At 54.3% G+C, this 26,213-nt stretch overlaps 2 protein-coding genes across 2 annotated transcripts; one reads left to right on the forward strand and one right to left on the reverse strand.

The window, feature by feature from the left end:
- The first annotated feature begins 817 nt into the window (after positions 1-817).
- EIF3G (eukaryotic translation initiation factor 3 subunit G) lies at positions 818-9,612 on the forward strand. Its single transcript, XM_054295439.1, has 11 exons — positions 818-880; positions 1,705-1,754; positions 2,968-3,060; positions 3,803-3,891; positions 4,492-4,551; positions 5,395-5,499; positions 6,511-6,700; positions 7,986-8,093; positions 8,478-8,614; positions 8,691-8,797; positions 9,532-9,612. Exons 1-11 carry the CDS (start codon positions 861-863, stop codon positions 9,545-9,547), a joined length of 975 nt encoding a protein of 324 aa, XP_054151414.1. The 5' UTR covers positions 818-860; the 3' UTR covers positions 9,548-9,612.
- A 725-nt stretch (positions 9,613-10,337) lies between these two features.
- PPAN (peter pan homolog) lies at positions 10,338-25,792 on the reverse strand. The gene is given in 13 exon segments (XM_054295441.1): positions 10,338-10,650; positions 11,531-11,727; positions 12,935-13,064; positions 14,612-14,690; positions 16,224-16,310; positions 16,312-16,348; positions 18,026-18,133; positions 19,989-20,065; positions 21,629-21,802; positions 22,415-22,465; positions 23,263-23,364; positions 25,579-25,749; positions 25,781-25,792. Coding segments are annotated over 13 exon segments (1,521 nt in total). The 3' UTR covers positions 10,338-10,354.
- Positions 25,793-26,213: the final 421 nt, after the last annotated feature.

Raw genomic sequence — 26,213 nt, forward strand, 5'->3', positions numbered from 1 at the left:
TTTCCCCCCTTTTTCCCCTTTTCCTTCTTTTATTTCCCTTCTCCCCCTTTTTTATTTTCCCCCCTTTTTTCCTCCCTTTTTTCTGCTTTTCCCTCTTTATTTTTCTTTCTCTTATCTTTTTCCCCCTTCTTTATATCCCTTGCTTTCCCCTCCCCCTTTTTCATCTTCTATTTCCCCCCTTTTTTCTTATTCCCCCATTTTTTCTTTTCTTTCCCCCTTTTTCTTCTCTTTTCCTCTTTTTTTTATGCTTTTCCCTCTTTTTCTTCTCTTTTTTTCTCTTTTCTCCCTCATTTTATATATTCTCCCTTCTTTACATCCCTTCCTTTATTTCTCTTTTAACCCCTTATTTTCCCCTTTCATTTTTCAATTTCCCCTCTTCTTTTTCCTCTCTCTGCATTTTTCTGTCTTTTCTCCATCTTTTCAAAACCTTTTTGATTTCACCGCTTCCCCTTTTGTTTATTTTATAATTTTTTTTTTAATTCCCCTCCCTCCACGCTCTCTGTGCTGCTCCAACCTCCCCTCAGGGCCCGGCCCCTCTCCCCCATTTTTATCGCATTGTACCCAACCGCCCCCGCGGCCGCTTTGTACAAGGTGCAACTCGATACTTTATGTAGTTTTTATATGTTGTAATATTTCTTCAAATAAATCGCGCCTATAAGTTATAAACAATTAAAACCAAATTCTCCGCGCCGCGCTACGAGTAGGCCGCAATCCCTATGGCGGCGTTGCTTAGCAACCGCTTCCCGCCATGCCCCGCGCGGGGGCGCTTCCCGCCTTCCCCTCGCCGGAAGTGGCGCGCGCGGACCGGAAGTGGCGGGCGGCCTTTCCGTTGTGGCGGCGTGAGGGCGGCGGAGGCGGCGATGCCGACCGGGGACTACGAGTGAGGGCGGGAGCGGGACCGGGAGCGGGAACCGGGATGGAAACCGGCAGCGGGAACCGGGATTGGCGCCGGGAACCGGGATTGGCGCCGGGATGGGGTTTTGAGGTGGATCGGGAGCGATGGCGTCGGGCCTGTGGCTGTGTGACGGGACCGGGAACCGGGGTTGGGATCGGGAACCGGAGTTGGGATCGGGAACCGGGACCGGGGATGGGAACCGGGATTGGGGCCGGGATGGGGCTCTGAGGTGGATCGGGAGCGGCGGCGGCGGCGTCGGGCCTGTGGCCGTGTGAGGGGAACGGGAACCGGGACCGGGAACCGGGGTTGGGATCGGGAACCGGGATCGGAAACTGGGACCGGGATCGGGATCGGGAACCGGGAACCGGGGTTGGGATCGGCAACCGGGACCGGGGATCGGGAACCGGGACCGGGGTTGGGATCAAGCACCGGAATCGGGGCCTGGTTGTGAGGCCCGGTTGGGTTCCTGGAGGTCCCGGTTCAGTGTCCCGGTCCCGGTTCGGGGTCCCGGTCTGTCCCGGTTCGGGCGGGGCGGGGGCCGTGAGGGGAAGGGAGAGGGGGGACGGACAGGAGGGGACGAGGGGACCCTGAGGGTGGCACAGGGACACCTGGGGGTGGCACAGGAGGGGACAGAGGGACCCTGAGGGTGGCACAGGGGCACTTAAGGGTGGCACCAGGTGGCACAGGGGCAGGAGGGTGGCACCAGCTGGGACAGGAGGGGACAGAGGGGACCCTCAGGGTGGCACAGGAGGGCACAGGGACACCTGGGGGTGGCACAGGTGTCACCCGAGGCCGTTGTGTCCCCACAGCTCCAAGCCCAGCTGGGCTGACCAGGTGGAGGAGGAGGGAGGAGAGGATGGTGAGTGACAGCGGGGGCACCTGGGGTGGCACCGGGGACACCTGGCACACCTGGGACACCTGGGGGTGGCACCGGGGACACCTGGGACACCTGTCTGGGTGGCACCTGGCACATCTGGGACGCCAATCAGGGGTGGCATCTGTGGCACTTGTCACACCTGTGGCATCTGTCACACCTGGGACACCTATCAGGGATGGCACCTGGGACACTTGGGACACCTGTCTGGGTGGCACCTGTCACACCTGGCATTGGTGCCACCTGTCACACCTGTGGGACCTGTCAGGGGTGGCATCTGTGGTGGCTGTAGCTGTCACTCGTGTCACTTGTGTCACACCTGGCACACCTGTCATTGGTGTCACACCTGTGGTACCTGTCACACCTGTCACACTGGGTCACCTGAGCCCAGGTGTGTCTGTCTGTCTGTCCGTCCCAGACAAGGTGACCCAGGTGGGGTTCCCTGGGGGTTCCCTGAGCCCAGGTGAGCATTACCTGGGGGTTACCTGAGCCCAGGTGTGTCTGTCTGTCCGTCCCAGACAAGGTGACCCAATGTGGGGTTCCCTGGGGGTTCCCTGAGCTCAGGTGTGTCCGTCTGTCTGTCCCAGACAAGGTGGGGTTCCCTGGGGGTTACCTGAGCCCAGGTGAGCATTACCTGAGCTCAGGTGTGTCTGTCCATCTGTCTGTCCGTCTGTCCATCCCAGACAAGGTGAGGTTACCTGAGCTCAGGTGTGTCTGTGTCCGTCTGTCTGTCCCAGACAAGATGAGGTTACCTGGGGTTACCTGAGCTCAGGTGTGTCTCTCTGTCCATCTGTCCATCTGTCCGTCTGTCCGTCCCAGACAAGGTGAGGTTACCTGGGGGTTACCTGGAGTTACCTGAGCTCAGGTGTGTCTCTCTGTCCGTCTGTCCGTCCCAGACAAGGTGAGGTTACCTGGGGTTACCTGAGCTCAGGTGTGTCTCTCTGTCCATCTGTCCGTCTGTCCGTCCCAGACAAGGTGAGGTTACCTGGGGGTTACCTGGAGTTACCTGAGCTCAGGTGTGTCTCTCTGTCCGTCTGTCCGTCCCAGACAAGGTGAGGTTACCTGGGGTTACCTGAGCTCAGGTGTGTCTCTCTGTCCATCTGTCCGTCTGTCCGTCCCAGACAAGGTGAGGTTACCTGGGGGTTACCTGGAGTTACCTGAGCTCAGGTGTGTCTCTCTGTCCGTCTGTCCGTCCCAGACAAGGTGATCACCTCGGAGCTCCTCAAGGATCTGCCCCTGCCCGGCGTCCTGGGAGGCCCCAACAGCGCCGAGGCCGAGCTGCTCAAGGGAGGTGAGAGGGGACGGGGGGGGGGGGACACACCTGGGGACACCTGGGACACACCTGGGGACACCTGGGACACACCTGGGGGACAGTAACACACCTGGGGGACAGTAACACACCTGGGGACACACCTGGGGACAGGGGGGACACACCTGGGGACACCTGGGGGATGGTGACACACATGGGGACACACCTGGGGGACAGTGACACACCTGGGGACACCTGGGGAGGGACACACCTGGAAACACACCTGACACACCTGGGGGGACATGTGGGGACACATCTGACATACCTGGGGACATTTGGGGAGTGACACACCTGGGGACACACCTGGGGAGGGACACACCTGGGACACACCTGGGGGACGAGTTACACACTTGGGGACAGGTGGGGACACACCTGACACAGCTGGGACACACCTGGGGGACAAGTGACACCCCTGGGGACAGGTGGGGACACATCCGGACACACCTGGGACACACCTGGGGACACACCCGTGTCACACCTGTGTCACACCTGGGACACACCTGTGTCACACCCGTGTCCCACCTGTGTCACACCTCTCACCCGTGTCACACCCATGTCACACCCATGTCACACCTGTGTCACACCCATGTCACACCCATGTCACACCTGTCACACCTGTGTCCCACCCGTGTCACACCCGTGTCACACCCGTGTCACACCTGTGTCACACCCGTGTCACACCCGTGTCACACCCGTGTCACACCTGTCCCTCACCTGTCCCCAGGTCCCCTCCCCCCCCCCAAGGAGGTCGTCAACGGCAACATCAAAACGGTCACCGAGTACCGCGAGGAGGAGGACGGGCGCAAGGTCAAGGTGGGCACGGGGGCACAGGTGGGCACAGGTGGGCATGGGGGGCACCTGAACCCCAAATTTGGCATCTCTGAGCCCCAGGTTTGGCACCTGAGCCCCAAATTTGGCACCTGAGCCCCAAAATTGGCACTTCTGGACCCCAAATTTGGCACCTGAACACCAAAATTGTCACCTTTGGACCCCAAATTTGGGATTTTTGGGGCTCAGGTGCTCCAGGAATTCCCAAATTTGGGACTTTTGCAATCAGATCCTCCAGGAATTCCCAAATTTGGGATTTTTTGGGATCAGGTATTCCAAGAATTCCCAAATTTGTAACTTGTGGACCCCAAATTTGGGATTTTTGGGGCTCAGATGCTCCAGGAATTCCCAAATTTTGAGATCAGGTGCTCCAGAAATCCCCAAATTTTGGATTTTTTTGGGGCTCAGATGCTCCAGGAATTCCCAAAATTGTCACCTTTGGACCCCAAATTTGGGATTTTTTGGGATCAGATCCTCCAGGAATTCCCAAATTTGGGATTTTTTGGGATCAGATGCTCCAGGAATTCCCAGATTTGGGGTTTTTTGGGGTTTCCCAGCCTCATTCCAGCGTTTTTCCCGTCCCAGATCATCCGAACGTTCCGGATCGAGACCCGCAAAGCCTCCAAGGCCGTGGCCCGGCGCAAGGTGGGGAAAATGGGGGCAAAATGGGAAAAATGGGGAAAAAATGGGATTAAAATGGGGGAAAACGGGATTGAAATGGGATAAAAATTGGATTAGAATGGGGAAAATGGGATTAAAATGGGATTAAGATGGGAAAAACGGGGAGAAATGGATTATAATGGGGAAAATGGGATTAAGATGGGGAAAATGGGGAAACCGGGATTAAAATGGGAAAATAACGTGGGAAATGGGATTAAAATGGGGTAAAAGTGGGATTAAAATGGGAAAAACGGGATTAAAATGGAACTAAAAAGGGGAAAACGGGATTAAAAGGGAAAATGGGATTAAAATGGGGAAAATGGGATTAAAATGGGGGAAAACGGGATTGAAATGGGATAAAAATTGGATTAAAATGGGATAAAATGGGATTAAAATGGGGAAAAACGAGAAAAAAATGGGGAAAAATGAGATTGAAATGGGGAAAATGGGACTGGGAATGGGAATGGGCAGACTAGATTGGGAAATGGGATTAAAATGGGATTGGAAATGGGGAAAATGGGATTGGAATGGGAAAATGGGATTTGGAATGGGGAAAAATGGGATTTACTTGGGGATGGAGAAATGGGATTTACCTGTGAAAATGGGATTGGGGAAAATGGGATTTACCTGGGAATGGGAAATGGGATTTACCAGGGAAAAATGGGATTGGGAATGGGAAAAATGGGATTTACCAGGGAAAATGGGATTGGGGAAAATGGGATTTAGCTGGGGATGGGAAACGGGATTTGGGTGTTCCCACCAGAACAAGGCTGGAATCCCGAATTTCCCGGGATTTTCAAGAATTTCCCATTTTCCCCCCAATGCCAGAACTGGAAGAAATTTGGGAATTCCGAGTTCGACGCCCCCGGGCCCAACGTGGCCACGACGACCGTGAGCGACGACGTCTTCATGACCTTCATCACCAGCAAGGAGGTACGGACACCCCTGGGACAGGTGTGCCCCAAAAACGTCCCCAGGTGTGCCCCAAAAATGCGCCCCGAAAATGTGCCCAGGTGTGCCCCAGAGGTGCCCAGGTGTGCCCCAGAAATGTGCCCAGGTGTGCCCCAAGAATGTCCCCAAGGGTGCCCCAAAAAGTGTCCTCAGGTGTGCCCAAAGGTGCCCCAAAAATGTCCCCAGGTGTGCCCCAAAAAGTGTCCTCAGGTGTGCCCCAAAAATGTCCCCAGGTGTGCCCCAAAAATGTCCTCAGGTGTGCCCAAGGGTGCCCCAAAAAGTGTCCTCAGGTGTGCCCCAAAAATGTGCCCAGGTGTGCCCCAGGTGTGCCCCAAGAAGTGTCCTCAGGTGTGCCCCAAAAATGTCCCCAGGTGTGCCCCAGAAATGTCCCCAGGTGTGCCCCCAGATGTGCCTATGTGTGCCCAGCAATGTCCCCAGGTGTGCCCCAAAAATGTCCCCAGGTGTGCCCAGGTGTGCCCAGGTGTCTCCATGCGGAACATAAATTGTGAGAAGAAGGAGAACCCCATGAACATCTCTAGGTGTTCCCCATAACCACGTGTGTCTCTAGGTGGTCATCAGAAAGGTCCCAGGTTTCTCCAGCTGTCCCCAGGTGCACTCAGGTGTCCCCACCTGTCCCTTTGCAGGACCTGAACTGCCAGGAGGAGGAGGACCCCATGAACATCTCTAGGTGTGCCCCATGACCACGTGTGTCCCCAGGTGTTTATCAGAGAGGCCCAGGTGTCCCCAGATCTGCTCAGGTGTCCCCAGCTGTCCATAGCTGTCCCCAGGTTTCTCCAGGTGTGCCCAGGTGTGCCCATGCAGAACCTGAATTGTGAGAAGAAGGAGAACCCCAGGAACATCTTTAGGTGTGCCCCCATAACCACGTGTGTTAGCAGGGAGCTCCAGGGTTGTCCCAGGTGTCCCCAGGTTTCTCCAGGTGTCCCCAGCTGTCCCCAGGTGCGCTCAGGTGTGTCCCCACCTGTCCCTTTGCAGGACCTGAACTGCCAGGAGGAGGAGGACCCCATGAACAAGCTCAAGGGCCAGAAGATCGTCTCGTGCCGCATCTGCAAGGGCGACCACTGGACCACGCGCTGCCCCTACAAGGACACGCTGGGGCCCATGCAGAAGGAGCTGGCCGAGCAGCTGGGGCTGTCCACGGGCGAGAAGGAGAAGCTCCCCGGAGGTGGGACCCCAAAATTTGGTTCTTTTGGGGTTTTTTTGGGAATTTTGGGGATTTTTCCTGGTTTTTTCCCGTTTTTGTACCATTGTGGTGGCCCCAAGGTCACCGTGGTGGCCCCATGGTGGTGACCCCATGTAGGATCTGCTGGGGCTGTCCACGGGCGAGAAGGAGAAGCTGCCCGGAGGTGGGACCCCAAAATTTGGTTCCTTTGGGGTTTTTTTGGGAATTTTGGGAATTTTTTCCCATTTTTGTACAGTTGTGGTGGCCCCAAGGTCACCACGGTGGCCCCATTGCTGCTGTTGTGGTGGCCCCGTGCAGAAGGATCTGCTGGGGTTCTCCATGGTGGAAAAGGAGAAGCTCCCTGGAGGTGGCACCCCAAAATTTGGTTCTTTTGGGGTTTTTTGGGGAATTTTGGGGATTTTTTTCTCTGCATTTTTCCCGGTTTTTTGAGGTTACGTGGCCCCAAGGTCTCCATGGTGGCCCCACTGTGGTGGCCCCGTGCAGGAGGATCTGCTGGGGCTGTCCACGGGCGAGAAGGAGAAGCTCCCCGGAGGTGGGACTCCAAAATTTGGTTCCTTTGGGTTTTTTTGGGAATTTTGGGGATTTTTCCCCCATTTTTCCCATTTTTGTACCATTCTGGTGGCCCCAAGGTCACTGTGGTGGCCCCACTGTGGTGGCCCCGTGCAGAAGGATCTGCTGGGGTTCTCCGTGGTGGAAAAGGAGGAACTTCAGGAGGTGGGACCCCAAAATTTGGGTTTTTGGGAATTTTGGGGATTTTTCCTGGTTTTTCCCCATTTTTGTACCATTGTGGTGGCCCCAAGGTCACCATGGTGACCCCATGTAAAAGGATCTGCTGGGGCTGTTCCTCACCTGTCCCACCTGTCACACCTGTGTCCCACCCGTGTCCCACCTGTGTCACACCCATGTCACACCTGTGTCACACCTGTCCCCACCTGTGTCACACCCGTGTCCCCCCTGTGTCACACCTGTCCCCACCTGTGTCGCACCTGTGTCCCACCCATGTCACACCTGTGTCCCCTCTGTGTCCCCCGTGTCCCCCCTGTGTCACACCTGTCACACCTGTGTCCCGTGTCCCCTGTGTCACACCTGTGTCCCACCTGTGTCACACCTGTCCCACCTGTGTCCCGTGTCCCCCGTGTCACACCTGTGTCCCACCTGTGTCACACCTGTGTCACACCTGTCACACCTGTGTCCCCCGTGTGTCACACCTGTCACACCTGTCCCACCTGTGTCCCACCTGTCCCTGTCCCCCCTGTCCCCCCCGCAGAGCCGGAGCCCGTGGCCGCCCAGGTGAGCAAGACGGGCAAGTACGTCCCGCCCAGCCTGAGGGACGGCGCCAGCCGGCGCGGGGAGTCCATGCAGCCCAACCGCAGAGGTGAGGGCACACCTGGGCACAGCTGGGGGCACCTGGGGAGGGTAACAACACACCTGGGCATACCTGGGGAGGGTAACAGTACACCTGGGGGGCTTTTGGGGACACCTGGGACACACCTGGGGGGCTCTGGGGATACCTGGGGGGCTTTTGGGGATACCTGGGTGGTTTTTGGGGACACCTGGGACACACCTGGGGGGCTCTGGGGATACCTGGGGCACACCTGGGGATAACTTGGTCATACCTGGGTGGCTTTTGGTCACACCTGGAGAGCTCTGGGGACACCTGGGACACCCCTGGGTGGTTTTGGGGACACCTGAGGGTACAACCCCCACCCTGGGAGTCCCCGTGGGTCTCACCTGTGTCACCCGTGCCCCCCGCCCGCAGCCGACGACAACGCCACCATCCGCGTCACCAACCTGTCGGAGGACACGCGCGAGACCGACCTGCAGGAGCTGTTCCGCCCCTTCGGCTCCATCTCGCGCATTTACCTGGCCAAGGACAAGACCACGGGCCAGTCCAAGGTGGGCGCGGGCGCGGGGGGTGCCCGGGCGTGCCCAGGTGTGCCCAGGTGTGCGCTGAGCCGGGTGTGTCCCGCAGGGCTTCGCCTTCATCAGCTTCCACCGGCGCGAGGACGCGGCCAGAGCCATCGCGGGCGTGTCCGGCTTCGGCTACGACCACCTGATCCTCAACGTGGAGTGGGCAAAGTGGGTACACACCTGGGCACACCTGGGCACACACCTGGGGGCACAGCTGGGCACAGCTGGGAACTCATGGGTACAGCTGGGTACTCACCTGGGGGGGTCACACTCACCTGGGGGGATCCATGGTGTCACACCCACCTGATCCTCAACGTGGAGTGGGCAAAGTGGGTACCTGGCACACCTGGGCACACACCTGGGCACAGCTGGGAACTCACCTGGGCACACCTGGGTACACCTGGGTACAGCTGGGGGCACCTGGGGACAGCTGGGTACAGCTGGGCATTCATCCATGGGGTAACACTCACCTGATCCTCAACGTGGAGTGGGCAAAGTGGGTACCTGGCACACCTGGGCACACTTGGGACACACCTGGGTACACCTGGTACATGTGGGGCACACCTAAATAACACCTGGGCACACCTGGGACACACCTGGGCACTCACCTGATAACACCTGGGCACACTTGGGACACACCTGGGCACACGAGACACACCTGGGCACTCATATGGGCACACCTTGGGACATACCTGGGCACACCTGGGCACACTTGGGACACACCTGGGCACACTTGGGCACACCTGGGACACACCTGGGCACTCACCTGATACACCTGGACACACCTGGATTACACCTGGGCACACCTGGGACATACCCAGGCACACTTGGGGCACACCTGGGCACACCTGGGCACACCTGGGCACACCTGGGCACCTCTCACCTCTCCCTTCTCCCTGCAGGCCCTCCACCAACTGAGCCGCTCCAGTGGATCCCAGTTTGTCCCAGTTCGTCCCAGTTCAATAAAGCTCTGGGTTCTGGCACCACCCCTGTCTGTCCCAGGATTTCTGGGGGAAAAAATGGGAATTTTGGAAAAAAATGGGAATTTTGGGTGGAAAAATTCGAATTTTGGGTAGGAAATGGGAATTTGGGTGGGAAAATCGGAATTTTTGGGGGGCAAAAATGGGAATTTTGGAGGGGAAATGGGAATTTTGGGGTAGAAAACGGGAATTTTGGGATGGGAAAATGGGAGTTTGGGTGGAAAAAAATGGGAATTTTGGGATGGAAAGATGGGAAATTGGAGGTGGGCGGAAATTGGAATTTTGGGTGGGAAATTCAGAATTTTTGGGGGGGGCAAAAATGGGAATCTTGGGGGGGAAATGGGAATTTGGGGTAAAAAAATGGGATTTGGGGTAGAAAAGTGAAATTTTTCCTGGAAAAGAAAAAAAAAGAGCCACACGAGTTCTTGGGGTTGCATCCAATTTTATTTCTGCATTTTTCCACCTTTTTTTGGGGGTTTTCTCCCATTTTTCTGGGATTTTTTTTTCCCCACATTTTTGGGGTTTTCCTTTTTTTGTTGTTTCCCCCCCATTTTTTGGGGTGATTTCCCCTTGATTTGGGGGGAACTTTGGGGGATCCCAGAATTCTTCTGGAAATCCCAAAATTCCCCTCGGAGATCCCAAAACTCCCCTTGAGGACCCCAAATTTTTCCTGTAAGACCCCAAAATTCCCCAAAATCCGTCTCAGAGACCCCAAAATTCCCAAATTCCCAAATTTTCTCCCCCTTCAATTTTTCCTTCTCCGGGCCCGTCCCGGCCGAGGGAAATTTGGGGTTTTTTGGGGGCTCAGGAGTTTCCCACGGCGGGATTTGGGATTTTTGGGGTGTCCTGGGTGGGATTTGGGATTTTTGGGGTGTCCTGGGTGGGGTTTGGGGTTTTTGGGGTGTCCTGGGTGGGATTTTGGGGTTCCAGGTGTGAATTTTGGGGTTCCAGGTGTGGATTTTGGGCTCCTTTTCCGTCGTTTCGGGGCTCGGGGCGCGGCCGAGCGGCTTCGCTTCCTCTTGGAGCTGCCAGGGAACAAATCTGGGGGAGAAACAGGGGAAAATGGGAATTTAGAGGGGAAAAAACGGGATTTTGGGGGGAAAAAATTGGGATTTCGGGGGAAAAAAATGGGATTTTGGGGGGGAAAATGGGATTTTGGGGGAAAAAAATGGGATTTTGGGGGGGGAAAATGGGATTTTGGGGGAAAAAATGGAATTTCGGACGGAAAATTGGGGTTTAGGAGAATAAAAATGGGATTTGAGGGGAAAAAAATTGGGATTTGGAGGGAAAAAAAGGGTTTGGGGAGGAAAAAAAAGGAGATTAAGGATAAAATGTTGGGATCTGGGGGGAAATGTTGGGATTTGGGGTGGCCCCGGAAGTGTCAGAGCGTTTACTTTGATCCCAAATCACGGAAATTCAGCAATTTTGGCCTCATCAGCCACTTCCGGGGAGGGAAAATCCCAAAATCCCCTGAAACGCCCCCAAATTTTCCTTTATCCCCCCCAGACTCAGCGGGAAACCCCAAAATTTGCTTTTGTTTCCCCCCAAACTCATCTGGAAACCCCAAAATTCCCCTGGAACGCCCCAAAACTGCCCTTGATCCACCCCAGGTTCAACGGAAAACCCCAAAATTTCCTTTTCTTCCCCCAAAATTCACCTGGATTCCCCCAAACCTCACCTGGAACTCCCCAAAAATCACCTGGAACACCCCAAAATTTCCTTTTATCTCCCCCAGACCTCACCTGGAACTCCCCAAACCTCACCTGGAACACCTCAAAATTCACCTGGAACACCCCAAAACCTCACCTGGAACACCCAAACCTCACCTGGAACTCCCCAAACCTCACCTGGAACACCCCAAATCCCCCTTTACACCCCCAAACCTCACCTGAACCCCCCAAACTCCCCCCCCCACTCTCACCTGCGTCGGGCTCCTCCCCCAGCTCCTCTCTGTAATATTCGGCCTCGTCCTCGTCCGACGCCTCGGCCTCACCTGGCCCAGGTGCGCCGGGGTCCTCGACGTCGCCGTCACCCCCGGGGCCACCTGTGGTGGTGGCACCTGTGGGGACACCTGGGGGGACACCTGGGGCCCGGCCCATCCCGGCCAGGCTGCGCTCCCTGGGAGAGACGGGGACAGGGACAGGTGAGGGGACAGGTGAGGGGACAAAGGACAGGTGGGGACACGGACAAGTGGGACAGGTGGGGACACGTGGGAACAGGTGAGGACACAGGTGAGGGGACAACAGACAAGTGGGGACAGGTGAGACAAGGACACGTGGGACACGTAAGGGGACAGGTGGGGACAGGTGAGACAAGGACAGGTGGGGACAGGTGAGGGGACAAAGGACAGGTGAGACAGGTGAGGGGACAATGGACAGGTGGGGACAGGGACAGGTGAGGGGAGGTGGGGACAAGTGAGCCAGGGACACCTGGGAGAGTGTCACCTGTGCCACCCTGTCCTCACCTGTATCACCTGAGCTTCACCTGTGTCACCTGAGCCTCACCTGGGAGGACCCTGCCACCCTCACCTGTGTCTCAGTGTCACCTGTGCCTGTCCCCTCACCTGTACCTGTAACTGTGTCTCACCTGTGCTGTTCCCCGTCCCTGCCCCCTCACCTGTCCCCTCACCAGTCTCACCTGTGTCTCACCTGTCCCTGTCCCCTTACCTGTCTCCCTGTCTCACCTGTGCCCAATCTCTCACCTGTCCCCTGTGTCTCACCTGTCCTGGTGTCCCACCTGTCCCTGTCCCTGTCTCACCTGTGCCATTCTCACCTGTCCCTGTCCCCTGTCCCTGTCCCCATCTCACCTGTCCCTATCCTGTCCCTGTCACACCTGTCCCTGTCCCACCTGGGCCATTCTCACCTGTCCCCATCTCACCTGTCCCTGTGTCTCACCTGTCCCCATCTCACCTGTCCCTGTCCCTATCTCACCTGTCCCCTCACCTATCCCCATCTCACCTGTGCTGTTCTCACCTGTCCCTGTCCATCTCACCTGTCCCCATCTCACCTGTCCGTGTCTCACCTGTCCCTGTCCCTGTGTCTCACCTGTCTCCATCACACCTGTCCCTGTCCCCATCTCACCTGTGCCATTCTCACCTGTCCCCTCACCTGTCCCCATCTCACCTGTCCCTGTCCCCATCTCACCTGTCCCCATCTCACCTGTCCCTGTCCCCATCTCACCTGTCCCCATCTCACCTGTCCCCTCACCTGTCCGTGTCTCACCTGTCCCTGTCCTATCTGTCCCTGTGTCTCACCTGTCCGTGTCTCACCTGCGCCATTCTCACCTGTCCCCTCACCTGTCCCCATCTCACCTGTCCGTGTCTCACCTGTGCCGTTCGCGCTGTTTCCGTTTCCTCTCCAGGTTCTGCTCCTGCAGCCGCCGCCGCTCCGCCCTCACCTGGAGGCGCCGCTCGCGCCGGGCCTGGAGCTCACGGAGCTCCTGCTCACCTTTGGGGGCTGCAGGTGAATGAGACACACCTGGGTTACACCTGGGATACACCTGGGATACCCACAGACACCTGGGATACACCTGGGTTACACCTGGGATACACCTGGGTTACACCTGGGATACACCTGGGATACACCTGGGATACACCTGGGTACAGCCTGGGATACACCTGGGATACACCTGGGTACAGCCTGGAGCTCACGGAGCTCCTGCTCACCTTTGGGGGCTGCAGGTGAATGAGACACACCTGGGTTACACCTGGGATACACCTGGGATACCCACAGACACCTGGGATACACCTGGGTTACACCTGGGATACACCTGGATACACCTGGGATACACCTGGGTACAGCCTGGAGCTCACGGAGCTCCTGCTCACCTTTGGGGGCTGCAGGTGAATGAGACACACCTGGGTTACACCTGGGATACACCTGAGATACCCACAGGAACCTGTGATACACCTGAAATACACCTGGGTTACACCTGAGATACACCTGAGATACACCCTGAGATACCCACGGGAACCTGTGATACACCTGAAATACACCTGGGTTACACCTGGGTACACCTGAGATACACCTGAGCACAGCCTGGAGGGCCCTGAGCTCCTCCTCACCTTTGGGGGCTGCAGGTAAGGTAAATACACCTGGGTTACACCTGGGATACACCTGGGTTACACCTGGGCACAAGCAAGATCCTCCTCATATTGTCACAGGTGTCCCCAGGTGTGTCCCAGGTGTGTCACCTGTCCCCAGGTGTGTCCCTCACTGTCACTCACCCAGGCCATGGTACAGGTGTGTCCCCAGGTGTGTCCCAGGTGTGTCCCAGGGTGTGTCCCTCACTGTCACTCACCCAGCCCGTGGTACAGGTGTGTCCCAGCTGTGTCACCTGTCCCAGGTGTGTCCCCAGGTGTGTCCCAGGTGTGTCACTCACTGTCACTCACCCAGCCCGTGGTACAGGTGTGTCCCCAGGTGTGTCACCTGTCCCTGTCACTCACCCAGCCCATGGTACAGGTGTGTCACTCACCTGTCCCAGGTGTGTCCCAGGTGTGTCCCCAGGTGTGTCACTCACTGTCACTCACCCAGCCCGTGGTACAGGTGTGTCCCCAGGTGTGTCACCTGTCCCCAGGTGTGTCCCAGGTGTGTCCCAGGTGTGTCCCCAGGTGTGTCACTCACCTGTCCCAGGTGTGTCCCAGGTGTGTCACTCACTGTCACTCACCCAGCCCGTGGTACAGGTGTGTCCCCAGGTGTGTCACCTGTCCCCAGGTGTGTCCCAGGTGTGTCCCAGGTGTGTCCCAGGTGTGTCACTCACTGTCACTCACCCAGCCCGTGGTACAGGTGTGTCCCCAGGTGTGTCACCTGTCCCCAGGTGTGTCCCAGGTGTGTCCCAGGTGTGTCCCAGGTGTGTCACCTGTCCCCAGGTGTGTCACCTGTCCCAGGTGTGTCCCAGGTGTGTCCCAGGTGTGTCCCAGGTGTGTCACCTGTCCCAGGTGTGTCCCAGGTGTGTCACTCACTGTCACTCACCTGTCCCAGGTGTGTCCCTCACTGTCACTCACCCAGCCCGTGGTACAGGACGTTGCCCTGGCCCAGCCCCTCCTCCACCTTCAGCAGCTGCAGCGTCAGACGGGGCCCGATCTGGGACAGGGACAGGGACAGACAGGGGGGACACACAGGGGGACACGGGGACAGGGACAGACAGGGGGACAGGGACAGACAGGGGGACAGGGACAGACAGGGGGACATGGGACAGGGGACAGGGACAGGGACAGACAGGGGGACAGGGACAGGGGGACACGGGGACACACAGGGGACACACAGGGGACAGGGGACAGGGACAGACAGAGGGACAGGGACAGACAGGGGGACACGGGGACACAGGGACAGGGACAGGGGACAGACATGGGGACACGGGGACAGGGACAGACAGGGGGACACGGGGACATGGGGACACGGGGACAGACGGGGACACGGGGACAGGGACAGACACGGGGACAGGGACAGACAGGGGGACACGGGGACAGGGGACAGGGACAGGGGACAGACATGGGGACACAGGGACAGGGACAGACAGAGGGACATGGGGGACACGGGGACAGGGACAGACAGGGGGACACGGGGACATGGGGACACGGGGACAGGGACAGGGGGACACGGGGACACACAGGGGACACAGGGACACGGGGACAGGGACAGAGGACAGGGACAGACAGGGGGACATGGGGACACACAGGGGACACGGGGACACGGGGACAGGGACAGGGGACAGACATGGGGACACGGGGACACGGGGACAGACAGAGGGACATGGGGACAGACAAGGGAACACGGGGACAGACAGGGGGACACGGGGACAGGGACAGATGGACACGGGGACAGACAGACACGGGGACAGGGACAGGGACACACAGGTGACACGGCACAGGGACAGATGGACACGGGGACAGACAGACACGGGGACAGGGACAGGGACACACAGGTGACACGGCACAGGGACAGACGGACACGGGGACAGGGACACACGGACAGGGACGGGGGGGGGACAGGGACAGACGCACAGGACACGGGGACAGTGACGGACAGAGGGACACGGCGGGGACAGGGGGACACTCGGTCAGTGTCACAGCGCTCTGTGTCACCCCAGCGTCCCCAATGTCCCCAGTGATGTCCCCGATGTCCCCGATGTCCCCTCAGTGCCACCTCTGTCACCCTGATGGCGCTCTGCCGTGTCACCCCAATGTCCCCAATGTCCCCACTGTCACCTCTGTCACCCTGATGGCGCTCTGCTGCGTCACCCCAATGATGTCCCCAATGTCCCCAATGTCCCCATTGTCACCTCTGTCACCCTGATGGCGCTCTGCTGCGTCACCCCAATGATGTCCCCAATGTCCCCATTGATGTCACCTCTGTCACCCTGATGGCGCTCTGCCATGTCACCCCAATGTCCCCAATGTCCCCATTGATGTCACCTCTGTCACCCTGATGGCGCTCTGCTGCGTCACCCCAATGTCCCCAATGTCCCCATTGATGTCACCTCTGTCACCCTGATGGCGCTCTGCCGCGTCACCCCAATGATGTCCCCAATGTCCCCCAATGTCCCCATTGTCACCTCTGTCACCCTGATGGCGCTCTGCTGTGTCACCCCAATGTCCCCAATGTCCCCATTGTCACCTCTGTCACCCTGATGGCGCTCTGCTGCGTCACCGCGTTCCCTCTCCCCGCGCAGTTCTGGGGCAGTTCCAGAACGTTCTGGGGGCCCGTCCGGCTCCGCCTCGCTCTCGGACAGGGCGGCGTCACTGCGGGGACACAGGGACAGGTGACACGGGGACAGGGGACACGGGGACAGGGGACACGGGGACACAGGGACACGGGTGACATGGGGACAGGTGACACGGGGACACAGGGACACAGGGACACAGGGACAGGTGACACGGGGACAGGGGACACGGGGACAGGGGACACGGGGACAGGTGACACGGGTGACACGGGGACAGGGGACACGGGGACACAGGGGACAGGTGACACGGGGACACAGGGACACGGGGACAGGTGACACGGGTGACACGGGGACAGGGGACACGGGGACACAGGAGACAGGTGACAGCTCTCGGACAGGGTGGCATCACTGCGGGGACACAGGGACAGGTGACACGGGGGACAGGGGACACAGGGACACGGGGACACGGGTGACACTGGGGCAGGTGACACAGGGACAGGGACAGGTGACACGGGGACAGGGGACACGGGGACAGGACGGCGTCACTGCGGGGGGGACACAGGTGACACAGGGGACATCTCTGGAGGTGTCCCCAGGTCTCATATCCCCATGTCCCCCCCCCAGTGTCCCCCAGGTGTCCCCAATGTCCCCAAGGTGTCCCCAATGTCCCCAAAGTGTCCCCCAGGTGTCCCCAATGTCCCCAATGTCCCCGTACCCCGTGAGCAGCTCGCTGACGTACTCCATCCGCGCCAGGTGTCCCCAATGTCCCCAATGTCCCTAAAGTGTCCCCAAGATGTCCCCAATGTCCCCAAGGTGTCCCCAATGTCCCCAATGTCCCTGTGATGTCCCCAATGTCCCCAGGGTGTCCCCAACGTCCCTAGAGTGTCCCTAATGTCCCTGTGGTGTCCCCAATGTCCCCAATGTCCCCAGGGTGTCCCCAAGGTCCCTAGGGTGTCCCCAATGTCCCCAATGTCCCCGTACCCCATCAGGAGCTCGCTGACGTCCCCCATCCGCGCCAGGTGTCCCCAGGGTGTCCCCAATGTCCCCAATGTCCCCAATGTCCCCAGTGTCCCCAATGTCCCCAATGTCCCCAATGTCGCCTCACCCCGTGAGCAGCTCGCTGACGTCCCCCATCCGCGCCAGGTGTCCCCAATGTCCCCATGTCCCCAATGTCCCCAGTGGTCCCCAGTGTCCCCTATGTCCCCAATGTCCCCAATGTCCCCAATGTCCCCGTACCCCATCAGCAGCTCGCTGACGTCCCCCATCCGCGCCAGGTGTCCCCAATGTCCCCAATGTCCCCAGGGTGTCCCCAGTGTCCCCAATGTCCCCAATGTCCCCAGTGTCCCCAATGTCCCCAATGTCCCCAGTGTCCCCAATGTCCCCAATGTCCCCAATGTCCCCAATGTCCCCGTACCCCATCAGGAGCTCGCTGACGTCCCCCATCCGCGCCAGGTGTCCCCAATGTCCCCAATGTCCCCAGGGTGTCCCCAAGGTCCCTAGGGTGTCCCCAATGTCCCCAATGTCCCCAATGTCCCCAATGTCCCCAATGTCCCCATGTACCCCATCAGGAGCTCGCTGACGTCCCCCATCCGCGCCAGGTGTCCCCAATGTCCCTGTGATGTCCCCAATGTCCCCAATGTCCCCAGTGTCCCCAATGTCCCCAATGTCCCCAGTGTCCCCAATGTCCCCAGTGTCCCCAATGTCCCCAATGTCCCCAATGTCCCCAGTGTCCCCAATGTCCCCAATGTCCCCGTACCCCGTGAGCAGCTCGCTGACGTCCCCCATCCGCGCCAGGTTCGGGAATTTCTCGCCGAGGATTTTGCGGAGGCCCCGGCTGAGCCCGACCGGAACCACCCGGACGCTGCTGGGGTGGGGGAAAAACACAGGAAATTGGGAAAAATGGGAAAATTCCGGGGAAAATGGGGAAATCCTGGGAAAAATGGGGATCTGGGATAAATCCTGGGAAAAAATGAGGAAATATGGGACAAAAATGGGGGAAAATGGGGGGGAAATGGAGGAAAAATCCTGGGAAAATGGAAAAATCTGGGGAAAATGGGGGGAAAATGGGGGGAAAAAAGGGGGGGGAATGGGAAAAATGAGGGAAAAATGGGGGGAAAATGGAGGAAAAATGGGGAAAATCCTGGGGAAAAAATGGGGGGAAAATGGGGAAAAAAGGGGAAAATCCTGGGGAAAAAATGGGGGGGAAAATGGGGAAAAAGGGGGAAAATGGGGAAAAACAGGGAAAAAAAGGGGAAAAATGGGGGAAAAGGAGGGGGAATTGGGGGGGATAATGAGGAACAATGAGGAAGAATGGGGGGAAAATGGGGGGAAATGGGGGAAAAAGGGGACAAAAGAGGGGGACAAGGCACACAAGAGGGCAAAATGGGGGGAAAATGGGGAAAAATGGGGAAATTGGGGAAATCCTGGGAAAATTCTGGGAAAAAGGGGGGGGGGGGGAATGGGGGCACATCCTGGCCAAATAGGGCCAAATGGCCCACAAATGGGGGGAACATGGGGGACAAAAATAGGGAGAAAATGGGCAAAAAAAGGGGAAACAACGACCTGGGAAACTCCTGGAGCAAATTCTGGGGGAAAATGGGGAGAAAATGGGGAAAAAAGGGGAGAAAATGGGGGGAAAATGGGGGAAAAAGGGGAATTTGGGAATGGGGAACCACCCGGCACTGCTGGGACGGGGGAAAAACGGGGAAATTGGGAAAATCCTGGGAAAAATAGGGAAATTCTGGAAAATGGGAATTTGGGCAAATCCTGGGGAAAAAATGAGGAAAATATGGGAAATAATGGGGGAAAATGGGAAAAATCCTGGGAAATTCTGGGGAAAAAATGGGGGGAAAATAGGAGAAAAATATGGGGGAAAATATGGGGGAAAAATATGGGGGACAATGGGGGCACAAGGGGGGAAACAATGGGAACAATTCTGGGAACAAAACAGGCAAAATGGGGGGGGGGCAGGGAAAAATGGGGGGAAAATGGCGAAATTGGGGGAAAAATAGCAAAAACAGGGGAAAATTGGGGAAATTGGGAAATTCTGGGAAAAAAAAGGAAAAAATGAGGAAAAAAATTGGGGGAAAATGGGGGGAAAATGAGGAAAAACACAGGAATTTGGGAAAAAAATGGGAATTGGAGATTTTGGGAATTTGGGGATTTCAGGAACTTGGGAATTCAGAAATTTGGGGAAATCAGGAAATTGGAAATTCAGGAATTCAGGACTTTGGGATTTTGGGACTTTAGAATTCAGGGATTTGCGAATTCACGAATTTGGGACTTTGGGATTTTGGGAATTCAGGGATTTGGGAATTCAGGAATTTGGGACTTTGGGGATTCCGGAATTTGGGAATTCAGGATTTGAGAATCCGGGATTTTGGGTATTTGGGAATTCAGGAATTTGGGGAATTCAGGAAATTGGGAATTTGGGACATTGGGAATTGGGGAATTCGCGACTTTGGGATTTGGAGAATTCGGGACTTTGGGAATTTGGGAAATCGCGGATTCAGGATTTTGGGAATTCAGGAATTTGGGATTTTGGGAATTGGGGGATTCGGGAATTTGGGAATTGAGGAGTTTGGGATTTTGGGGATTTGGTAATTGGGAATTCAGGATTTTTGGGATTTCGGGAATTTGGGAATTCACGAATTTGGGACTTGGGGAATTTGGGAATTCAGGGATTTGGGATTTCGGGAATTTGGGAATTCAGCTCTCACTAGTGGCGGAACTCCAGCAGCTGGGACTCGGCGTCGTAGGAGATCAGCAAACAGCGACGGATGGAGTTCAGGTTCACCTGTACGGGAAAATGGGGAAAAATGGGCAATAAGGACACAAAAAGGGACAAGAAATGGGACAAAAAATGGGAAAAGAAGGGGAAAAATAGGAAAAAAATGGAAAAATTTCCCCTTGCCCTGTTCCCAGACCCCAAACCCCATTTAATAATTCCCAATTAATTCCCAGTTAATTCCTGGTTAATTCCTGATTAATCCCAAATAAATTCCCAAGAACTTCCTGATAAATTCCCCATTAATTCCCCATAAATTCCCCATTAGTTCCCAATAAGTTCCCCATTAATTCCTGATTAATTCCCCAATTAATTCCCAGATAATTCCCAATTGAATCCTGATTAATCCCCATTAATTGCTGACCCTGTGGACGTTGATGGCCAGGAACATCCCCTGGAACAATCCTGAGAAATTCCCAATAAATTCCCAATAAATTCCCAATGAATTCCGATAAATTCCCAATTAATCCCTAACTAATTCCCAATTAATTTCCCATTAATTGCTGACCCTGTGGACGTTGATGGCCGGGAACATGCCCTGAAACATCCCTGAGAAATTCCCAATAAATTCCCGATAAATTCCCTGAGAAATTCCCAATTTAATTCCAATAAATTCCCAATAAATTCCCGATAAATTCCCCATTAATTCCCCATTAAGTCCCCGATAAATTCCCAATTAAATCCCAATTAATTCCCCGTTAATTGCTGACCCTGTGGGCGTTGATGGCGGGGAAAATCCCCTGGAACATCCCTGAGGAATTCCCAATTAATTCCCAATTAAATCCCAATAAATTCCCAATAAATTCCCCATTAATTCCCCAATAAATTCCCAATAAATTCCCAATTAAATCCTGATTAAATCCTGATTAATTGCTGACCCTGTGGACGTTGATGGCGGGGAACATCCCCTGGAACATCCCTGAGGAATTCCCAATAAATTCCCCGATTAATTCCCAATTAAATCTCAATTAATTCCCAATAAATTCCCAATTAAATCCTAATTAATTCCCAATTAAAGGGTGATTAATTGCTGACCCTGTGGACGCTGATGGCCGGGAACATCCCCTGGAACAACCCTGAGAAATTCCCAATAAAATCCCAATAAATTCCCGATAAATTCCCCAATTAATTCCCAATTAAATCTCAATTAATTCCCAATAAATTCCCAATTAAATCCTAATTAATTCCCAATTAATTCCTGATTAATTGCTGACCCTGTGGACGCTGATGGCCGGGGACATGCCCTGGAACAACCCTGAGAAATTCCCAATAAATTCCCAATAAATTCCCGATAAATTCCCCGATTAATTCCCAATTAAATCTCAATTAATTCCCAATAAATTCCCAATTAAATCCTAATTAATTCCCAATTAATTCCTGATTAATTGCTGACCCTGTGGACGCTGATGGCCGGGGACATCCCGTGGAACAATCCTGAGAAATTCCCAATAAATTCCCAATAAATTCCCGATAAATTCCCCGATTAATTCCCAATTAAATCTCAATTAATTCCCAATAAATTCCCAATTAAATCCTAATTAATTCCCAATTAATTCCTGATTAATTGCTGACCCTGTGGACGTTGATGGCGGGGAACATCCCCTGGAACATCCCGGCCGTCAGCCTGAGCTCCATCCGCGCCTGCGCCCCGAAATTCCCCAAAACCAACAGAGGGGGGTGCAGGAACTGCTGCTCGTGCATGCGGTGCCTCTTCAGCGCTGAGACCACGTCTCTCACCAGGGAATACTGAAATGAGGGAAAAAATGGGGAAAAAATTAATTAAATTAGGAAAAACCTGATTAAAATAGCAAAAATCCCCATTAAAATTGCATTAAATTCCATTAAAATCCACCCCAGAACTGCTGCTCGTGCATGCGGTGCCTCCTCAGGGCTGAGACCACGTCTCTCACTAAGGAATACTGAAATCAGGGAAAAAACTAATTAAATTAGGAAAAAATTGATTAAAATACACAAAATCCACATTAAAATTGCATCAAATTCCATTAAACCCCATTAAAATCCCTCCCAGAACTGCTGCTCGTGCATGCGGTGCCTCTTCAGCGCTGAGACCACGTCTCTCACCAGGGAATACTGAAATGAGGGAAAAAATGGGGAAAAATGGGAAGAAAAGGGTTAAATCCTGAAAAAAACCCATCAAAATCTGGGGAAAATCCTCAGAAATTCCCCAAACTCCCGGAGCCATCAGCGCGTTTACTTTGGGATCAATCACAGAATTTGGGATCATTCTGGAAAATTCTTCATCCTCTGGCTCCGGGACCCCAAAAGTTCCTAAAATTTTCCCAAAATTCCCCAAAAATTCCCAAAATTTTCCCGAAATTCTGGAATTTCTGGACGTACCTGGAGCACTTTGAAGGTCAGGGTGGGACCCCCCGGCAGGCGGAAAAGTTTCTGGGGAAGAGGAAAAGATTCAGAAATGGGAAAAATTCAGGGAAATTCTGGGGAAAATTCCCAGAAAAATCCTGGGAAAATTCAGGGAAAATTCCCCCAAGAAGTCCTACAAAAATCTGGAGAAAATCCCATAAAAATCCTGAAAAAATCCCATAAAAATTCCAGGAAAAATCTGGAAAAAATCCTCAGAAAAATCTCAGAGGAAAACCCTCAGAAAACTCCCGGGATAATCCTGGAAAAATTCTGGGAAATTCTGGGGAAAAACCTGGGAAAAGTCCCAAAAAATCTGGAAAAAATCCCGAAGAATCCTGGGAAAATTCTGGAAAAAAATCCCACAAAAATCCTCAGAAAATTCCCAGAAAATCCTAGAAAAAAAATCCCAGAAAAATCCAAAGAAAATCCTGGGAAAATCCTGGACAAAATCCCAGGAAATTTGGGGAAAAATCCTCGGACAATCCTGGGCAAATCCCAAGAAATTCTCAGAAAAATTCCCAGAAAAATTCCCGGAAAAATTCCAGGAAAAATCCTGGAAAAATTCTGGAAAAACATCCCAGAGAAAATCAAATTAAAATTCCCATAAAATTCCCCAAAAAAATCCCATAAAAATGCAAAAAAATTCCCCTAAAATCCCCAAACTCCCGGAGCCATCAGCGCGTTTACTTTGGGATCAATCACAGAATTTGGGATCATTCTGGAAAATTCTTCATCCTCTGGCTCCGAGAGGGATTTGGGACCCCAAAAATCCCCAAAAATTCCCCAAAAATTCCCAATTTTCCGGAATTTTCCGGAATTCTCACCAGGTTGACGCCGCTCTGGGATTTGCTGAGCACCAGGAACTGCGACACCCCCAAGGGCCCGGCCACGGCCACCAGGTCCCGCAGGGAATTGCGCCGGCGCACCTGGAAACCCCAAAAAAATCCCTAAATCCCAAATTCCTGAGGGAGCCTAAAAATCCTGAATCCTAAATTGCCGAAATCCCAAAAATTCTGGGAGAGAAACCTCGAAATTCCCAGAAAAAACACCCAAAATTCCTTGAAAAAACTTTGAAATTCTGGGAAAAAACCCTGAGATTCCTGGAAAACCCAAAAAATTCCTAAATCCCAAATTCCTGAGGGATCCCAAAAATCCTGAATCCTAAATTCCTGAAATCCTAAAAGTTCTGGAAGAGAAAGCTGGAAATTCCTGGAAAAAAAACCCCAAAATTCCAGAGAAAACACCCCAAAATTCCTGAAATCCCCAAAATCCTAAATCCCAAATTTCCTCAGGGATCCTAAAAATCCTGAATCCCAAATTCCTGAAATCCCAAATCGCAGTGAGCCCAAATCCCAAATCCCAATATCCCAATATCCCAATATCCCAAATCCCAGCGATCCCAAATCCCAAATTTCAGTGATCCCAAACCCCAGCGACCCCAAATCCCAAATCCCAAATCCCAGGGATCCCAAACCCCAATATCCTGAATCTCAGAATCCCAAAATCCCAATATCCCAAACCCCAGTGATCCCAAATCCCAAATCCCAGTGATCCCAAATCCCCCAAACCTCAAGATCCCAAATCCCAGCGATTCCAAATCCCAAATATCGCAAATCCCAGTGATCCCAAACCCCAGTGATCCCAAACCCCAGTGATCCCAATATCCCAATATTCCGAATCTCAGAATCCCCAGCATCCCAAATTTCTCAAATACCAGTGATCCCAACATCCCAAATCCCAGTGATTCCAAATCGCAAATATCTCAAATCCCAGCGATCCCAAATCCCAATATCCCAAATCCCAGTGATCCCAAATCCCCCAAATCCCAAATCTCCCAATCCCAGTGATTCCCAGTATCCCAAATATCCCAAATCCCAGTGATCCCAAATCCCCCAAATCCCAATATCTCAAACCCCAGTGATCCCAAATCCCGGTGATCCCAAATCCCAGCGATCCCAAATCCCAAACCCCAGTGATCTCAAATCCCAGTGATCCCAAATTCCAGTGACCCAAATATCCCAAATTTCAGTGATTCCAAATCCCAAAATCCCAAATCCCAAAATCCCAAATCCCAGTGATCCCAAACCCCAGTGATCCCAAATCCCAATATCCAAATCCCAGCAATCCCAAACCCCAGTGATCCAAACATCCCAAATTTCAGTGATCCCAAATCCCAAATATCCCAAATCCCCACGATCCCAAATCCCAAATCAAACCCCAGTGATCCCAAACATCCCAAATCCCAGAGATCCCAAACCCCAGTGACCCCAAACCCCAGTGACCCCAATATCCCAAATTTCAGTGATTCCAAATCCCAGGCGATCCCAAACATCCCAATTCCCCAAATCCCAAATATCCCAAATCCCAGTGATCCCAAATCCCTGAAATCCCAGTGATCCCAAATCCCAAATATCCCAAAACCCCAAATCCCAGTGATCCCAAATCCCAAATCCCTGAAATCCCAGTGATCCCAAATCCCAAATATCCCAAAACCCCAAATCCCAGTGATCCCAAATCCCAAATCCCTGAAATCCCAGTGATCCCAAATCCCAGTGACCCCAATATCCCAAATCCCAGTGATCCCAAATCCCAAATATCCAAATCCCCCAAATTCCAATGTCCCCAATCCCAATATCCAAATCCCACTGATCCCAAACCCCAGTGATGGTGATCCCAAATGTCCCCAATGTCCCCAATGCCCCCAACGTCCCCAGTCCCAGCTGCATCCCCAATGTCCCCAATGTCCCCCAAGGTGTCCCCAAGGTGTCCCCAGTGTCCCCAATGTCCCCAGTGTCCCCCAGGTGCCACCTGCAGGTTCCTGACCATGAAAAGTTCCAGAACCTTCCTGAGATTCCTCCTGAGCTCATTCCCTGTGTCCCAAATGTCCCCAATCCCAGTGATCCCAGTGTGTCCCCAATGTCCCCAAGGTGTCCCCAATGTCCCCAAGGTGCCCCCAGTGTCCCCCAGGTGCCACCTGCAGGTTCCTGGCCGTGAAAGGTTCCAGAACCTTCCTGAGATTCCTCCTGAGCTCATTCCCTGTGTCCCAAATGTCCCCAATCCCAGTGATCCCAGTGTGTACCCAGTGTCCCCAAGGTGTCCCCAATGTCCCCAAGGTGCCCCCAGTGTCCCCCAGGTGCCACCTGCAGGTTCCTGGCCGTGAAAGGTTCCAGAACCTTCCTCAGGTCCTTGCAGAGGCTCCGGAGGCTCCTCCCGGCGCGGCCGCGGGCGAACACGAACGAGTGAGGGACGGAGGAGAATTCCTGCTCCGAGCGCTGCCGGGCCTGGGCGCGCTGCTGCCGCTGGAAGCGGCTCTGGAAGGGTTAAATGAAGCCCGAAATTAGCATAAATTAGCATAAATTAATATAAAATATCCTAAATTCCTGCTGGGAACACGAACGAGTGAGGGACGGAGGAGAATTCCTGCTCCGAGCGCTGCCGGGCCTGGGCGCGCTGCTGCCGCTGGAAACGGCTCTGGAAGGGTTAAATGAAGCCCGAAATTAGCATAAATTAGCATAATTTAGCATAAAAATTAAAAAACGTTTCCAAAAAAAATCCCAGGATTCCAGGTAGGAACAAGGACGAGTGAGGGACGGAGGAGAATTCGTTGCTGCCTCTGGAAACGGCTCTGAAAAGGTTAAATCGAACCAGAAATTAGCATAAATTAGCATAAAATAAAAAACATTAAAGATAAAATCCCAAAATTCCTGCTGAGAACACAAACGATTGAGGGACAGAGGAGAATTCGTTGCTGCCGCTGGAAACGGCTCTGAAAGGG

The sequence above is a fragment of the Melozone crissalis genome, unplaced genomic scaffold (genome assembly GCF_028551555.1).
Source record: "Melozone crissalis strain CALT ecotype California unplaced genomic scaffold, PUWL_Pcris_2 ptg000731l_1, whole genome shotgun sequence".
Lineage (NCBI taxonomy): Eukaryota > Metazoa > Chordata > Aves > Passeriformes > Passerellidae > Melozone > Melozone crissalis.

What these genes read in the sequence shown, in the direction of transcription:
- EIF3G (XM_054295439.1), top strand. Translation starts at nt 861, where the DNA reads ATGCCGACCGGGGACTACGA. An exon ending in AGGACGGGCGCAAGGTCAAG is followed by an intron (nt 3,892 to 4,491) that starts GTGGGCACGGGG and finishes TTCCCGTCCCAG; the next exon opens with ATCATCCGAACGTTCCGGAT. An exon ending in GAAGGAGAAGCTCCCCGGAG is followed by an intron (nt 6,701 to 7,985) that starts GTGGGACCCCAA and finishes TCCCCCCCGCAG; the next exon opens with AGCCGGAGCCCGTGGCCGCC.